Raw genomic sequence first — 17,391 nt, forward strand, 5'->3', positions numbered from 1 at the left:
ACCAAACGATCCAACTTTTGCTATTTTGCTTTGTATTTTCCTTCACCCGTGCAAAATACACTATGAAATCTTACTTCGTCAAGGCATTAAAAGGTGGCCTGTAGAGTAACACATAGAATCTATCTAGTTTTTGCTAGATCTGCTAATTTGTGGGCCATAGCATTGTCATCTCTCTTAAAACTTTTCCCACTAAAATCATTGAAACAAGAAGTCAAGTGAACTATATCAACTACAACAACCACCAAGGATGAGTATGAACCATCTTAAAAGGAGTTGTTTAGTTAGTTCACCAAATACAAGGAGTTTGATTCCAGTATAAAATTAAATCAGCTCATATCCCTTATTAATTGAATATCATAGAGACCAACACATGCTTTTGCTAAAACCAACAAAGAATGAGGATGAATATTCTTATAAGCACTTGATAGAACTTACCCACATGTTAGGTTTTAAATACTTTGCTGCAAGCGGAGTAGCGGAATATTGGAAGTTAGCAAAAATTGCTCTTGTTGTGTTAAAAGAAATACTAGTTAATCATCATGCTTTGAAAAAGTTATGCTAGGTCTTTTAGTTTTAGAAGGTTATGTTATTACAAATGCAATAGTCAATTCCTCTTCTATGTTAAATTAATATTGACAAATTAAAGCATTGGTAGCCAAGACATACATAGAAGAGAATATTTTTTATGTTAGCAATTAAAATTAACAACTAACATTAACATTAATTGACGAACATACTAAAAATCTAGGGTGAACATTTGTTAATCTTAGGCCTTGGACTTTTTAAATTGCAATTTCATCCTCCTAATATGATCATGATTTTATAGGTTGAGGTGTCTTTTGATTTATATTTTCTCTTATATATAAAATGTTTAGGGATACTTTGGTAATGAGTTAAAGACCAATTCTATAAAAATAAAAATTTATTGGTACTTAAAAAGAGAAATTAAAAAAATAAAGACCAAAAGTAACAAACAAAACAAAACGGACCCGTATTGATATTGGTATGAAAAATCTCAATTTGCTCCTTTCATTTTAGTTTATATATTGTTTGGGCTTTAAAATTTTAATATTTTATATTTTGATCTAAAACTTTATTTTTCTTATATTTAAGTACTTGAAAGATGAGAGAGGAAAGAGAAAGTCATCATAAAATATAAAAAGAGAGAATATTATAAGTTATTGATATTCTAGCTAACAAAAAAGGTGATCTCGGGTCAATGTATTTGAATTGTTTATGGAAGTTTGATGGAGGTGGCTTTTCCCTCTCACGATGTCAAAAAGAATAATTAGGACAAATATATTAAAAGAACTATGGTGTTCACATATTTTTTTTCTGTTTTAATCTTCAAACTTTTTTATTTGTAATTTCATCCTTCTAAGATATATTATCATGATTTTATGGGTTGGGATGTCTTTTAATTTTTATTTTCTTAAATACACAAAGTGTTTTAGGATATTTTGATGATGAATTGAAGATCAATTGCAAAATAAAAACTTACGGGTAGTTAAAAAGACAAATTGGAAGAATAAGGACTAAAAACACAAACAAAACAGCCTGCACTTTGATATTGGCTTAGAAAATTTTAATTTTCTCCCTACTTTTTCTAGTTTATCTATTGTTTAGTCCATGAAATTTTAATATTTCACTTTGTGATCCAAATTTATTTTTTTTTTACATTTCAGTCCCTAAAAGTTGAGAGATGAGAGAAATGGTAGTAAAAAATAGTAAGGAAAGATAAAGTATCGATTGTCGACATACCAACCATTAAAAAGGATGATATTGATATTAGGGGGTTGGGATTTTTATGAGAGAAAAAAGGAGGTAGTTTTTCCTTCTTATAATGCTAGAAAAAGATTAGTGTTACCAAAGATTTTTTTTAATTTGATTTTTATTTTATTTTTTAGAGAGATTATATTTTGTTTTGTGATTGCAAATGAGTTTTTGAAAGGCTTTTATGATATTTTTAGATGTTTTCAAGCGAAAAAATAAGATGAAAATGGGCTTTTAGGATCCCAAAATTAATCTAGTGGTGATTGAAAAACATTTTGCTAGTTGTTATAGTGGACGACCTGTCATTCAGTATATATAAAAATAGAAGCAAACAACACTTTGTCAACTCTATAAAAACAAAAATAGCTCAAGCATTTGGGTCTAGGTTTCCCAATTCAGGGGGCTTGTGCTCTTGGACAGATGGTAAGTTGTGCAAGACTAACTTGTCCGACCCAATAGTACATAACCTCTTTTTTTATTTTTATTTTAGATTTTGATTATATTTTTTAAAAAAGTTAATTAATAACCTCTGTATTTTTAATTTTTATTAAATTTTTATTTAAATTTAAATTAATACTCTCTTGCTTCTTTTTTTTAATTGTTCAATTCACCTTTTTAAATATTAGGGTTTTTTATAATTACTTTGTATTTTTATAATGTTTCAATGTAATTTATATTTGATATAAATAAATTGTATTTACATTATGTATTTATAAAAAATAAAAAATAAATATTATATTGTATCTATAAGAAAAAAAGTCATTTGTTTCTTTGTAAGAACGAATATCCTCTAAGATAAAATTAAATTAAATTAAATGTATAAATCTTAAAATAAAAATTGGGTTTAAATCTTTGCATTAGTAGCTCTCTTGATAGCTCAAGTTTAAATGATTAAAGCAAACCAAAAACACTGCGGCCTGGGTCGGCTTCTTTTGTGCTTCAGGTTCTGGAACCGTAACATACATAACAACAAAGGGTATAGCAGTGTGTGAAAAAGCTACTTAATTGGGTTTTGAGGAGCACTCCTCATCGTGCAGAGCAGACAATTTACCAAAACCAATATGTTACTCCCTCTCTTTTTATTTTTCTCTTTCTCTTGATTTATGCTCTTTAAGAGTTTTGTCATGGATCCTGCGCATGTTCCAAATACTCACAATCCTGAAGCAAGCAGCATTACACATTGAACTTGTAAGTAGAGTCATTACAAAGGCTTTCTGACATGATTTAGAGCTAGCAAAGGCAAGTTCACTCCCTCCCAATGATAAACTAACTAGCCACGGTCTCCAGGACTATAATACACATCCATATAGGAGCATTTTGTTCTACACCAGTTGAGGATTTATTGAAGTTTCAAGACCATGGCACAAGGGAGCTTCTATCTCACTCACCCAGTTTCTGGAGCTCATCTTTAAATTTGGACTTCAGCCGCTCCCTCTTTATCTTGAGGGAGGCAGTAACCAAGCCAGATTCGGGTGTCCATGGATCTGGCAGCAACTTGATCTTAGCTGGAGTTTCAAACTTGTCCAACCTCGAAGCTTTTGCTACCTGCAGAGATAGAATGCTATCAGATATACAGCAAGGATTCTGTTTCTTCCACTAAATATATTAACAACTGCAAATGTGCTTGCCTGACATCAAAAAACCATAAACCTTTCATTCCAAATATGTAGACAAAATCAAACAGATTCAAAAGGTCACATAATGAAACAATGTATAAGAATTTCCATCCAAGAATTTACATCAGGTACATCTTGATAGATGAGGCAAGTACATCTCGCCAGAAGACCGGGAGACATAAATGCACGTGAAATTCAAAGCATCGTCACAAAATCAGAAGCTATGGAAATATTCATTCATGTTCATCTTGGAAATATGACCGAGTTCAACAACAATAAGAGAGTTCACACATTTGTGTTCAGCAGTTTTAACTAATCAAAAGCATTTCAAATAGCTTTCCCGTAGACAAGCAAAGATAATTCAAATCATCATCACCAAATCAGAAGGTATGTCAATATTCATTCATGTTTAGCTTGGAAAATGAACGAATTCAGCAATAATAAGAGCTCCCGTGTATGAAAGTTTTAACTAATCATAAGATTTAAAGTAGCTCTCCAGTAAGCAGCAAGCAAAATAAACCAACCTTGCAAAGTGATTGTTCAACCTCACTGACAGCATCGGCTTCGTTACACAGTTCAGAAAAGTTTTGGTGCTGGATGCCAGCTTCCTGGGCCCACTTCTCCAGCATGTGACGCGATGGAACAATTAGGGCAACACAATAGTTGTGGAAGGGATTTGCATGTACCATGATACTATCAACATAGTCACTCGACATTAATGCTGCCTCCACCTGCAATAAGGGCACAAATCAACATTATTGGCACATCAATGCATATGTATGTACCTTAGAAATACTATCACAAATTTTCAGATTAAGATTTATAAACACCTTTCCAAGAGAGATATATTCTCCATGTTGAAGTTTGACGATATCCTTCTTCCTATCAATAATTTCAAGGCATCCATCAGGGTGAAACTGCCCAATGTCGCCAGTATAGAACCAACGCATGCCCCTTTCATCAACCTATAGCAGGTCAAGAGAACCAGTTTTCCATGTCTGAGCACACAGCAGAGTAAAAGCAAAAGGAAAATGCACATTCTCACCCATACAGAAAACATACGTGTGCGCTCATGCAAGTACACTAAAGAATACCTTGTAGACCTCTTTAGTCTTTTCTTGGTAGTTGAAGTAACCAGCAGTCACGCTGAATCCCCCAACTACAACCTCACCCCGGGGCATTGGCTTGTCGGCCACTGTATACCCACCTTCTTCCCAAGAAACAAGCTACAATACCAAAACAAAGCAGTTCTTCAAACTAATATTCAAAAATCTTACAAAGTGAGCATCCCTGCCTCTGCAACTATGTTTTTTTTCACAAAATGTGAGGTTCAGTTTGACCATAACCTTGAAAAAGTAATTAATGTCACGAATAACAGCTTTTGGTTGATTGGTTAATGGAAATTCTTTTTGGAGTATAGGCTAGTGCAAGTTAAGATGCAGCATCCTAAATAGATTTTTCAGAATTCTCTCTGAAAACCAAGTCTTGTTCAGCTCGTGAAACTAAATAATTTTTTCCTTTTGTAGAAAGATGCCATACCTTAACGTAGCAACATGGAAGAGGAGGTCCAACACGGCCCACGGATGGGTCATCCCACTCAGTGTAAGCAGCTCCAGCATATGTTTCTGTCAACCCATATGCTTGACCAATTATAGCCCTGAAGACGATAATTGTGCACTAAATGTCAACCTAAATTGATAACACTGGGAGTGGAAATATAGTATGTTATAACTACCATTTTTCATAAGCAAACCATTTTAAGCACTGAAGGACTGATCTAGCATGGTAGAGAGCTTATTATCCCAAACTCGTATTTCATGGATTTTAAAATCCAATAACACCACATGTTTTATGTTCCCAATTACTGGTAATAAGTATCTAGGTTTTTTATCTCCCCTATCTGACCATACAATAGCAGATCCAAGAGCACAACAAAGTTACTTCCTGGTGTCCAGGATACAAGATGGTTTCTGCCGAACATTAATTAGGTTCTGATGAATAGCACAGCCAACTATAATATATTGTCTCCTAAAGATGACACTGGAAAAGGGAATGAAAGGAGTTGCAAAGGAAAAAATCAGAATGAATATAGAAATTTCTTCCTTTAATTATCTTGGTATTTGTAAATGAGAATGTCATTACCCCATGCAGATGTTGGTGAATCGTTGTGAATCCCCAGATAAAGGGGCTCCACCACATAGGATGAATTGCATTCGAACTCCAAGTATAGCATGTATTTGTTTGAAGGCAATGACATCCCATAGCATTCTCTCCAGTGCCGAAGCACCAAACCAGCTTCCTTCTATGGCTGCCATTCGGCGCTTAAATCCAATGTTGAAAAGCTTCTTTGCTAACCCTCCCTTCTCCTCAACCTGATGTGAATAAAAAAGGCATTAAAGAAATTATTTAACTAACGATGAGGGCATTCTCCACTTCCACAAATGCATTAATAACCAGTACTGTAGAAGTGCAGATATTAATGTTGATTCAGTTCACACCTTTTTTAGAACTCCATCCCGGACACGATCTAGTATGGCTGGAACAGCTATCATGAGAGTAGGATTTAATATAGATGCATCACCCTTGGTTCCTTTCTTAATTTTGCTAGAAGTGTCTGTCAAAGTTAATGCCGAACCATAGCCAATAGCACAACCTACAGACAACATTACAGACTGGACAGCCACAAAATTTAGTATTTATATGTCATGTGTTACAAGTAGCACAGGAAAGAACTATATGTAATCGAGTACCTCAGCTGCCAGTTCAAAAACATGGGCTAGGGGCAAATAAGCCAAATATACATCATTGCTACTCAGTTTGGGAATCACCGTCATAACAGCTGCAGCAGTGGCTACAATGTTGCCATGAGTAATCATGACTCCCTAGGTTGTAACCAGGATGCAGGGTCAGATCAAAAGAAAGCATGCAATTGCAGTGATGAAGTAATAATGAAGTTGGAATTCAGTTCTAGTAGGAAAAAAGTAAAGGAAAATAAAAATGCACTGCTCTTTACAACATTCCTACTTGTCTCAATATACAAAATTAAGCCTTTGCATTCTAACAAACAACTTGCATTTTTATCCGTGTCTTGAAAAATAAAATACTGGACTCAAGCCTATTTTCTGTTTGGACATATGCAACCAGAGAGTAATCTTCTGATTCATCTTCTCTACAGTAAGGTCCATTGGCAAGATTTACCACGCATTGAGTTTCAATCAGTGATGCAAAATGTGAGAAACTACAGCACCGGACAAACCTTTGGCTGGCCTGTGCTGCCACTTGTGTACATAACAACAGCAATTCCATTCTTTGTAGGTAAGCTTGGAGGAACAGGACTGTTCTTCCCCAGTTCCTCAACTTCAGAAAAAGATGAAACCTTCCAATAGCTTGTGCTTGCAGATAAGCCCAAATCATTTGTAGTTTCTCCATCTTCAAAGTAAATGACATTCTTAATACTTGTTATTTTTGAGCTTATTGCAGCTAGCGTTTTCAACTGCTTGGGATCACAGATCAGGGTAGATACTTGAGTCTGTCCACATTTTCAAAATTCAAGTGAGAGCCATTAGAATCTAGACTTCCATAGAGAAAAAAGTAAATGATTTAAATGCCACAAATTAGTTACATTATAGATAATCTAATCAGGTAAAGCAAGTGCACGAAGAGAATCCCATACCTCATTGAGGGAATGGATCAAAGCATCCACACCTAGAGAAGCATAAATAGTGACAACAGTAATGTTCTGCCGAAAGCATCCCTGTACTCCAACAAAAACAACATTCAGTATTGGCTGTACATCCATCATTTATCAAGGATAAAAAGAGAAGGAAACATATAAGCACGGCAAGCACAATGAAACCTGAAAGGCAATCAACCACTCAGCCCGAGTATCAGAAAGAATTGCAGCACGAGTATCCTCATTATGCCCTAATATAATAAGCCCGGATGCAAATTTACAAACACGATCAAAAACCTGTCCATAGGTTTGCCATTCATAATCACCCAGGTGCAGCTTCTCAAACTTCCTACCATCACTAGCAGTAACAAATTCCTTGCTAATTAGCTTCCTTGTTCCAAGAAATCGTTCTGGCGAATGCTTTCTACAAGACTGCTCAAATAGAGCTGCCATGGTTGTTGCCCCTTTCCAAGGGACTTCAACTAGCTCAGCATGCCGGGCATTGCGAACTGCATAACCTGCCTCGCCGCCTACCTCTACCGGGACTCCTCTTTGTTTCACCTTTTTCTTTCCCATGAAGATAGTAGAAAGTAATATAGGTATGAGGATAGCAGCAGCAACAATGCCATATGTTCCATAGCCTTTCCCAACTGACGAGTAATCATTTGAGTCCAATTTATCCAGAAAAGGTGAGCTCGGAAAACTTCCCTCAGAATCAGCCATTTTCAATGCTTCTTATACGATGGTTTAAAGAATCACCTGGGATGGATGACAAGAATTAGAAGCACCATCATCTCCCATCTTTCAAAAATGACAAACAAACACCAGAGCTACAAGGATTTGTACAAAATATAATACCATTTAAAATAAATGCGAGACAGCACAGTGGATCTAAGGATGTTCCTTGGTGTATAAAACTTGCATTAAGGTAAAGAACATGCAGCCATACACTGCAACCTCAAAACCAAGTTCCTTAATGATCAGGAACCAAAGTCAACAAGGATTTGTACAAAATATAATACCATTTAAAATAAAGGCGAGACAGCACAGTGGATCTAAGGATGTTCCTTGGTGTATAAAACTTGCATTAAGGTAAAGAACATGCAGCCATACACTGCAACCTCAAAACCAAGTTCCTTAATGATCAGGAACCAAAGTAAACATTTGTTGTTTCACTGTAAATTAACTAACAGTCATAGGTCACATAATTTTGAAAAAAGAATGCAATTTACTCAAATTTAAGAAAGGAACTGCAAAAGAAAAAAGGATTAATAAAAAAAGAAGCAAGCAAGATGGGATCATGGATCATAGAATAGAATATAAAGAAGGCAGCAAGGATATAAAGCTTGTTAACATCAAAGCACTGCTGAATCCAAAAGTACTACTCGATAAACTCAACAAAAAGAAAGAGAACACTACTACTACTCTGCTGTGTTTCTATAGCTTCTACCTCTGGAAGATTATAGGAACCGAAGGAAAAAGAAAGTAAGCAGTCGCCAACCAAGCACAATCCCCGTGCCATTTAGAAACCTGTAGCGTCGGTGACGTCGCTATTATTATTATTTATTATTACAAAAGCTATAGTGAAATAACTGTAAATTAAAAGATTTTTAGTGTGGATTGAAATAGGAATATTTTTTTTATTTTTTTATTTTATTTGTTATGATAAGTATGTATATCAAATTCAAACACCTTGAATCTGAGATATTGTCGAACTCATCTAAACTTAGTAAGGGAGAAATGTTGCCAAATCCAACTTGTTGACATCCTCTTGTAAAAGCTGCATTGCTGTTCATAGTATCAAGGACAAAAAAATCAGGCAGATGTAACATCCATTAGCTAAACAATGGGCGAAAGCTCACAATTATACCATAACCACGTCTTATAGATTCGCTTATCGAGGGATAAAAGATGTGAACAAATGCACTCCCTATCTTTACAGTCATCCCTGTGATGGAAATGCGTTTATCAGCCAGACTACATAATGAAGTAGTAACGAAAAGAACAGGATGCCTCACCGTGCGCACCGGTTCTTCAGTTCTTATGCGTGCATTAGGACGAGCAAGCTTGGATTCGAAAGGAGTCCTAGGCCTCACTTCTCTAAACTCCTCCCATTCCTCGCGAGTAAGCATCCTAACTGTGCCTTGACCAACTGGGGCATTCTTAATTTTGCGCTCTATCATTTCTTGCGAGTGTGAATCATCATACTTGAGTTCAATTACCAGACAACAAAATCAATCCATTTGATTCAGTAATCAACAAAATCCAAAACCAATCAAAATCGGAATGTCACGACATACCATCATGAGTAGCTTCGCAAAGAGTGCAGTTCCAACAACAGTGAGAATCATGGGCATAGTTGCAGTGTCAAGAAATGACAAGGATTCTGGAACCTGGACAAAAATGTCGTCTTTTCTTTTAGACTTCTTTTTTGATCTCCTTATTTTCTCCAATTCTGTTATTCTTCTCTTCAATGTTTCCGTGGCATCATCACGGGACACTGTTGTATGCAAGTGTCTCCCACGTGACATAAATGCTTTCCCAAACCCTAAATCAATACCACCATACATGATTTTTCAAGACCAACACGCAATTGATTCGGCCCCAAATGAATCGGAGAGAGAGAGAGAAGGATCTTGCATCATTTACAGACCTCCATTGCAGTGAGCTGGAGATCAAAATAGTAAATTTACAATTTTATCCCACAAAAACTTTCACATTTGTCATGATGTTAAGAGCAATTTGATCTTTTAATAATATCGATAATAATTGTTTAAAAATTATTTTATTATTTTATTTCTTTTTTTGATATTAAATTTATTGGGAAATTGACTTCATGGGTGATTTTTTTTCTTGTTTTTATATAATTATCATGGTCTCAAACAAATATTTATTTTAATGTTGGTACTTGAAATTATAAGCATTAATTTTTTATCATATAATTAATTAAATATTATTTTTAAAAAAGTTATTAAACCCAGTTGACTCTATGAATCAAGTTGTGGGGTGACTGAAGTCATTCAATATGCTATCGTCTCAATACTTAATAAAAAAATTTATCTTGATACTGTTTTATAAGTTAAGTCATGTTTTTATCAGTCATCTGGATTGTCTTTGAATCCATGACATAAACCAATTCATATCGGGTCAACTTTAATCCGGTTTAATTGAAAACTTACGCTATGTAAAAAGTTACGTCGAGAGGTTTTAAGATTTACTTGTTTCCCAAGTTTAATGACATTGTCAAAGAATCCCCCACGGTTTTAAAATTCTTTATTACATTTAAAAAATTTTAATCTAGCTCATGATGGAACACAAGTCAATGGACTAGTCTCTACATATAATTTGGGTTCGAGTAAAAAATTTTATTTATTTCTTACCCCTATGAAATCATCAATATTCCAATTCTATCTTTTTATAGTTTCAAATATCTAAATATCACTCTTCTAGTTGTTAAAATGTTTAAATGTTAACTCTTATCATTAAATAGTTTGCCTTTTCAATTGAGTTCTTTTGGGTTTTTAAGTGTTTTTTTTATTAAATATGATAACATAGATGAGAGTTTAATAGGAAAATATAAACATGAAGTATTAATAAAAATACAAAGAAAGAGAGCTTTTCGTTACTTATTTAGTAGTAAAGAGTAAAGTTGAAACTTTATAAAGTTACATTGGAAACTATTAATATCATAAAAAATCCAAGTAGCTTGGAGACAAGACATATGTCTTGGATAATTTGTTAATCTCTTGGTTCTGATAATCTGATTCATTCTGTCTAGCCAAAGTGGCTGGAGGCAGGTGCCTGGTACTTGCAAAAAATCATCTTTGATGAATTTAGAGACTCTTTGATGATTAAGTAACTTTTCGAGAGAAAATACAACAATAATAAATAGAGATACTCTAAAATAAATATCTTGTGGAGAATGAAGATTTCAAAATTTTTGTTCAAATTATTCATGGTCTAGTTAGAGTCCATAAGTCTTTTTATAAAGATGAGTGGCTAAAGTATAGTATTGCCCTAATAGTATTAAAGATGGAAATATCTTTGATATATATTAATGAGGAAAAATATCTCTAATATATGTATTAATTGGGTGGAAATATTGTAAGCTCTTAGAGGACTTTTACACACTATCTCTAACATAACATTAACATTGATAGAAAATATAATGGGTCATTAGAGGACTTTTATACTCTTAATAAGTGTGGAGAGAGTATGGTCCAAAATATATTTATGTCCAAGAGAGGTTGGGTCATTCCCTTAGTTGAGCCCAAGGGAGGTTGAGTTTTATATGGGGTTTTTAGGCCCTTAAATTTAGATTTATTAGAAGCCCCAAGTCTTTATGATATTTATACACAAAAATTTGTAAAAATACCTGGTATGATGAGTTTATCTTTGTTTTAAATTGGATTAAATATGCCTAAAACAAACTTATTCAGACATGTATAAAAAATTAATTTATAATTATCCTATATTTACTCACTCTTCTTTTTCTTGTCCAACCTTTAAATATGTTTGAAGAAAATCATTCAAGATGTCACCTAATAGCTTTCATCTAAGCCATGAAACATCTATAGTTTATGGATTGCATAACCTTGGAATCATAAAATACAAACATGAAATGTGTTATAAACTTAACCTTTTAAAGGTGGGTTTTCTGTGAAGCTCACAACAATGTTTTATGGATTAGTCCATCAACATGTTATTTGTCCTTATAATGATTTGAGCTTTGAATGAAACTCTATGAAATGTCATACTTTAGGATAACCATATTGAGACATGAAACATCACAAAGAAAGAAAATGAGTTTAGTCATCTTTTATTGATAGAGAACAAACCATGCTACCAACCTTTGTTGATGAAAGATACACCTTCTTCAACCAATACCACACTCCTCCACACAAACAAAAATACTCTTTGAATGTTTATTAAAGAGTTTCAAAATCTTGATAAATAAGGACCTGAAATAACAACACATATATAGATAAAACCAAATCTAAAACTAAGATCAAATGAAACCATAAAGCTAGATCCATAAAGACTTAGATTCTATTTATTCAAGATAGACAAATAAAAAAAGATATGTAATTAGAGATCTAAATCTAAGACATGGAAAAGGAATACATAAAAGAGAATAATAGGAAAAAAAATAAAAAAGATCTAAAAAGGAATAAGAGGAAGTAAGGAAGATATAGGGGCTGGTCGTCAGCAAGAAATAGGCTGGTGGTATCCCCTCATGACTATAGGAAAAAGTTTTATTTTTGGTTTAGGGAGAAGTAAGGTTTTTTCTCTTGTTAATAATTTTCAATGAAAAATAAAAAATATGGGTTTTATCTCTATTTTAAATTAAATTGAATGTGCCCTAAACTAATCTATTTAGATATGTACTAGGTTAATGATCCGTGTTATGCTGTGAGTTGGGCCAAAAAATATTTTTAGCGTTAAAAAAAAAAATGTCCATGCCCTGCAGGTATGTTTTAAAGAAGTAAAAAAAATCTATTACTGGAATCATAAAACCAACTAGATCAAATAAGCTAGTATTATTTATTTAGATGATAAAAAAAAAAATGGGCAACGATACTAAATTGACCAAATTAAATAAAAAGAAGTGATCATGATATCCTGCACAAAAAGAAAAAAACGTGATGGAGCTTAATTCCTAGCCAACCCAACATGAAATAATGAAATTAAAAAAAAACAGTAATAAAAATGACTCGAGTCAACTTGAGTTAGCATGCTAAACATGCAAACTGGATTATGAGGCTGTGCAAACCAAATAGAAAAAAAAAATACAAAACCCAATATCAAAGAAAAAAAACCAATGTAAAATGGTGAAATAAAAAAAAATCAATAAAAAAACACCTACAGACCTGGGCAAGGCCACCAAACCCTGCTACTTGTATCATGTGAATGGGATAACATAGTAGAAGAAAAAATGAAAAAAAATTATTAAGCTCAATTCTAAAATCAATTAAATATTGAAGGATTAAATTAAAAAAACTATTAGATTAAAAAAAAATAGCCCTATGAAGACTCGAGTAAATCGGGCTAACCTATTAAATTTGAGCCCACTCACGAAATCAGAATAACCCCATAAAAAGAAAAGTGAAGAAAATCACGAAGTCCAATTTCTAAAAAAAAATCAAATGTTGAAGGATGAAAATGAAATAGAAAATCAATGAGAAAAATATCCCTAAAAAAACACTAATGTCAACTCGGGTTAACTTTTTAAACTTGTGACCCAGGTTAAATTTTAGATTGGGATCACCCTACATGGAAAAACAACAAAGCTTAATTCCCGACCAACCCAATATCAAAAAAATCAATTTTATAAAAGGACCCTATACAAAAAATAGCAATCAAAAGAACGAGAATCAAATTTGAAAAAACAATTGAGAGGACAATTTACAATCTTGGTTCGATGGATGAAACTAAAAGAAAAAAATCAATTTTACAAAAAGACCCAAGACAAAAAATAGTAATAAAAAAATAATGATCAAATTTGAAAAACAGAGGACAATTTAAAATTTTGGATTAAAGAGTGAAATTAAAAAAAATTACAAAATGATTGCAAAAAAAAAAAAAGAGTGAAGATCAAATTTGAAATGACAATAACATTAGAGGACAACTATGAATTATGAATAGATCAACTTAAATTCCAATGAGAAGAGAGAGAAAAGATGGAAATAAGAAAGAAAGTTTAACATACGATATTTTGTCGATCTTCAAATGACATGCATCGCCCTAGATGAAAGAAAATGTCATAATAATACCGCAACTATAAAAGGCAGTGTTTAGCCACTAAAGGAAGCCGCATGTGCCACTAAAGTGTTGTGACTTCCTTTACTCACTATTGCGTGTATTGCACACCTCGACCAATCTTCACATGCCTGTTAAATTTAGTCCCCTGTATTTGTTTTAGTATAAAATTATTAGGTTTCTCGAATATCATACATGCAGTGAAAATTATGAAATAAAGTTATTTAACAGTTCCTAGGATCCCATTAGACAAATCTAGAGTTGTTTAGGGATTTGTTACCTGGAGACCTGATTTTTTTTTTTTGCTTTAAATAATTTTTTAAGGACTGAGTTATCGCAAACCACAAGTCATCCAATTGTCTGGCCTTCAACAGTAATCCACACAAACCACCCGTGAGAAATCTCTCAAATCCTTATTTAGGAGAGAAGGATTGATATGCCTAGAGTGTTAACTCTAATTTTATATTTATATAATTTTTCTGTCTAACAGACAACCACAACTATATAAAATAAGAGACATAACTTACCATCTATAAAGAAATCTGAGAAACCTTATAAATTGACAAAATATCAATTTTCTCCCTGAATAATATCCATATATTAATCAGGAGAAATTAACTTAATCAAGTTCTTCGTTTTTTTTTTATAGGTGTAGAAATATAATCCATGTATTAATTATATTTCAGTCTTAATTTCTAAAATATATTTTAATCAAGTCATACTTCATTAAATCATCACAATTTAATTTCTAACTAATGGTTCTTAATTGTGTGACGCATTAGGTTCCTAATATATTGATCTAAATATAAATTATAATTATAATTAAATAGAATTAAATAAGTTAAAAAATTTAATCTGTTTTCAATTAAACAATTGATAAATTTATATTTGAAGTTCAGGTGCATCGTCTAGCAATGTGTCATGATCCCTTAAATATTAGAAAAGTTATTAGTGGTTTGACTTAACTTTTTAGTCTAGCAATGTGTCATGATCCTTTAAATATTAGAAAAGTTATTAGTGGTTTGACTTAACCTTTTACTGATCAATTTCTCAGTGTAATTAATATCTCATTATTAATAATGTTTCAATTTAACATTAAACCATGAAATATATCTGCCATGTTAAATCATGTTTGTTCTCCACATAATAGTCATTGATCGTTTGAATAAGATTTAAAACTCTTTTAAAATCTTATTCCATATTGTCTAAGGATTTTTTAATCAATAATATTACAGAACATATGAAATATCAATTTGCCACTGAATAATATCTATAAATTAATTCAGGATAATTTTATAAATTAACTCAATCAAGTCCTTACTTGATTTTTTTAGGTTTATAAATATAGTCTCTATATTAATTATGCTTTAGCCTTTAATTTATAAAATATATTTTAATAAAGTCATACTTAATTAAAGCATGAAGTATGTTTGCCATGTTAAATTATATTTGTTCTCTACATAATAGTCATTGATTGTTTGAATAAGATTTGAAACTCTTTTCAAATATCATTCCATAGTGGTTAAGGATTTCTCTATCAATGCTATTTAAGAACAAATATAATATTTTTTTGTTATTCACCTAGGGTGATGAATCCTCTCTTGATTATTCAAGTATCCTTATATAGTTTATGATATACCCAATGTTTGTCCTTTTGTTACCTTGATTAAGATAACATGTAATAAGATCAAAGCATAATATTCTCTATATAAGATGACTTAGTGATCTCAAGTCTAATGATCACAAACATAACCATCACGTGAGCCTTTCCATAGACATAGATGATCTCCATATATAGAATTCTCCTGCGGTTCAATTCAGTGTTCATGTCTTATGACAAACACCTACATAATAGTTTTAAGTATCTCTTATATCTCAGCTTATGAGAATCTCTTTTTCTTTTTATAAATGAAATAACATAATCTACATCGATCTTTACAGCTCTGATGAATGTCCAATATTTAAGAGAACATTGACTATGAACGCTTTAGAAATAATGTTTTGATGCAATAAGAATATCATAATTATAACAACTTTATAATTTCATTTGCAAAATATTTTTGTCCCATGAACTTAATCTCTACTCTGAATTTATTAATCTAAAATTATATGAATATTAAAGATAAATTAAGTCTTTATTACTAATAAATATGTATTTATGTTAATATAATAATGTCATGTCTAACCAACTAATTGACTGTATTATATATTAAACTAACAAAAAATTGGTTTCTCAAGCCCTAATTACTCTAAATCAACAAATTTTAGTTTTATTTTAAAAACCAAACATTGAAACTTTTCATTGATATTGTGAGATCTCTATATCTAGACAATCAAAATAAACCATTACATCAATTTCAAAAAAAAAATCAAATCTGAAAAGATCAAATAAAAAAAAGTTGAGTGATGGGGAAAAAAACCCTGAAATTCCCCTTGCCCGGGCAACCTAGTCCTTAATGAGAGAAAATTAAAGGGAATCAATATTTGCCAAAGCTTAAAATTCAGTTTTCAGAGTTTTAATCGCTTTAAACCAATAAAAATAAATTTTATTCTGCCAAACTAAATAATAAAATATTTTCTTAATATCCTCATTTCTATGTAGACAAAACAACCCACAGAGCCCAAGCCCATATAATCACAATATCAAAGAGTCAAATAAAAAAAATCAATCATCGAAATGCAAATAAAAAAACGAAGAGAAAGGAATCATTGTAATCCACAATGTAAATTCAAGACGAGTAATTAGTTTTTTTTTTTTTTTTAATAAACGAAGATGAATTTATAATTACCTCATATTCATCCTTTTCTCACCCAACTTCCTCTCATCGTCCCTGATAACACCCACTATATTCAAGATATCTCTCAGTAGCTTCCATCCAAGCCATGGAGCATCATCTACAACCTGCGTACTGCATAACCTTGGAATCATAAAATACAAACATGAGATATATAAAAGTATAAATATTTCTTGGATTGTTCATGTAAATCTCTTGGCAAAATTCATGGTATTCTTTTTTATTTATTTATTTTTGTTTGGTAACTCGGGGTATCCAGACCAACTTACGCGCATCACAAGCCTGCGTACTGCATCGAATCATAAAATACAAACATGAGATATATAAAAGTATAAATGTTTCTTGGATTGTTCATGTAAATCTCTTGGCAAAATTCGTGGCATTCTTTGTATGATAGGAACGGATCCCGTGAAATGACTTCCATGTCTCCTCAGATGGGAACAAACAATACCACCACCTCTTCCGAATTGATGTTTCCTTGTTTTTTTAGCTGTAATATCAAATAAATTGCATGGAAAGATGTTATTGTGCTTCTTTTATAACAAAATTATATGCAAACAAATTATTTATGAATGCTTATTCAAACTAATAGGTCATTTTGTGATTGATTAAACATGGGTCACAAGGATTTAAATGGTTGGTATTCATTACAAAAATAAAAATCATATGTTTTTTGTGTGAAGAATGGTTTATTTGGGAGTGTATTTACAATTTATTTTTAAAATGTTTTTCATTTTAAAATGTATTAAAATATATATTTTTTATTTTTAAAAAA

At 32.1% G+C, this 17,391-nt stretch overlaps 1 protein-coding gene across 4 annotated transcripts; it reads right to left on the minus strand.

Annotated features, from left to right (window-relative positions):
- Positions 1–2,752: 2,752 nt before the first annotated feature.
- LOC118044196 (long chain acyl-CoA synthetase 8) lies at positions 2,753–9,707 on the minus strand. 4 transcript variants are annotated; one of them, XM_073404231.1, is made up of 15 exons: positions 9,363–9,707; positions 9,081–9,269; positions 8,933–9,010; positions 8,085–8,850; positions 7,246–7,821; positions 7,063–7,143; positions 6,646–6,918; positions 6,140–6,271; positions 5,888–6,061; positions 5,532–5,761; positions 4,929–5,046; positions 4,484–4,615; positions 4,220–4,354; positions 3,914–4,120; positions 2,753–3,318 (listed from the first exon to the last, which is right to left on the minus strand). In XM_073404231.1, the coding sequence occupies exons 5-15, from the start codon at positions 7,783–7,785 to the stop codon at positions 3,154–3,156; spliced, it is 2,187 nt and encodes a 728-aa protein (XP_073260332.1). In that variant the 5' UTR covers positions 7,786–7,821; positions 8,085–8,850; positions 8,933–9,010; positions 9,081–9,269; positions 9,363–9,707; the 3' UTR covers positions 2,753–3,153. The 4 variants fall into 4 exon arrangements, with proteins under 4 accessions (XP_073260332.1, XP_073260331.1, XP_034908401.1 ...); XM_073404230.1 differs by having other exon boundaries at positions 8,513–9,010; XM_035052510.2 differs by lacking the exons at positions 8,085–8,850; positions 8,933–9,010.
- Between the last annotated feature and the right edge of the window lie 7,684 nt (positions 9,708–17,391).

This window comes from Populus alba, chromosome 14 (assembly GCF_005239225.2).
Source record: "Populus alba chromosome 14, ASM523922v2, whole genome shotgun sequence".
NCBI classification, from domain to species: Eukaryota; Viridiplantae; Streptophyta; class Magnoliopsida; order Malpighiales; family Salicaceae; genus Populus; species Populus alba.

Bases quoted from the DNA above. Each gene is read 5' to 3' on its own strand.
- LOC118044196 (XM_035052510.2), bottom strand. From the start codon at position 7,785: ATGGCTGATTCTGAGGGAAGTTTTCCGAGCTCACCTTTTCTGGATAAA. The intron at 5,047-5,531 runs GTAATGACATTC...TATCGTCTTCAG, and splicing joins TTCACCAACATCTGCATGGG to GGCTATAATTGGTCAAGCAT. The intron at 4,616-4,928 runs GTATGGCATCTT...TTGGTATTGTAG, and splicing joins TTCCATGTTGCTACGTTAAG to CTTGTTTCTTGGGAAGAAGG.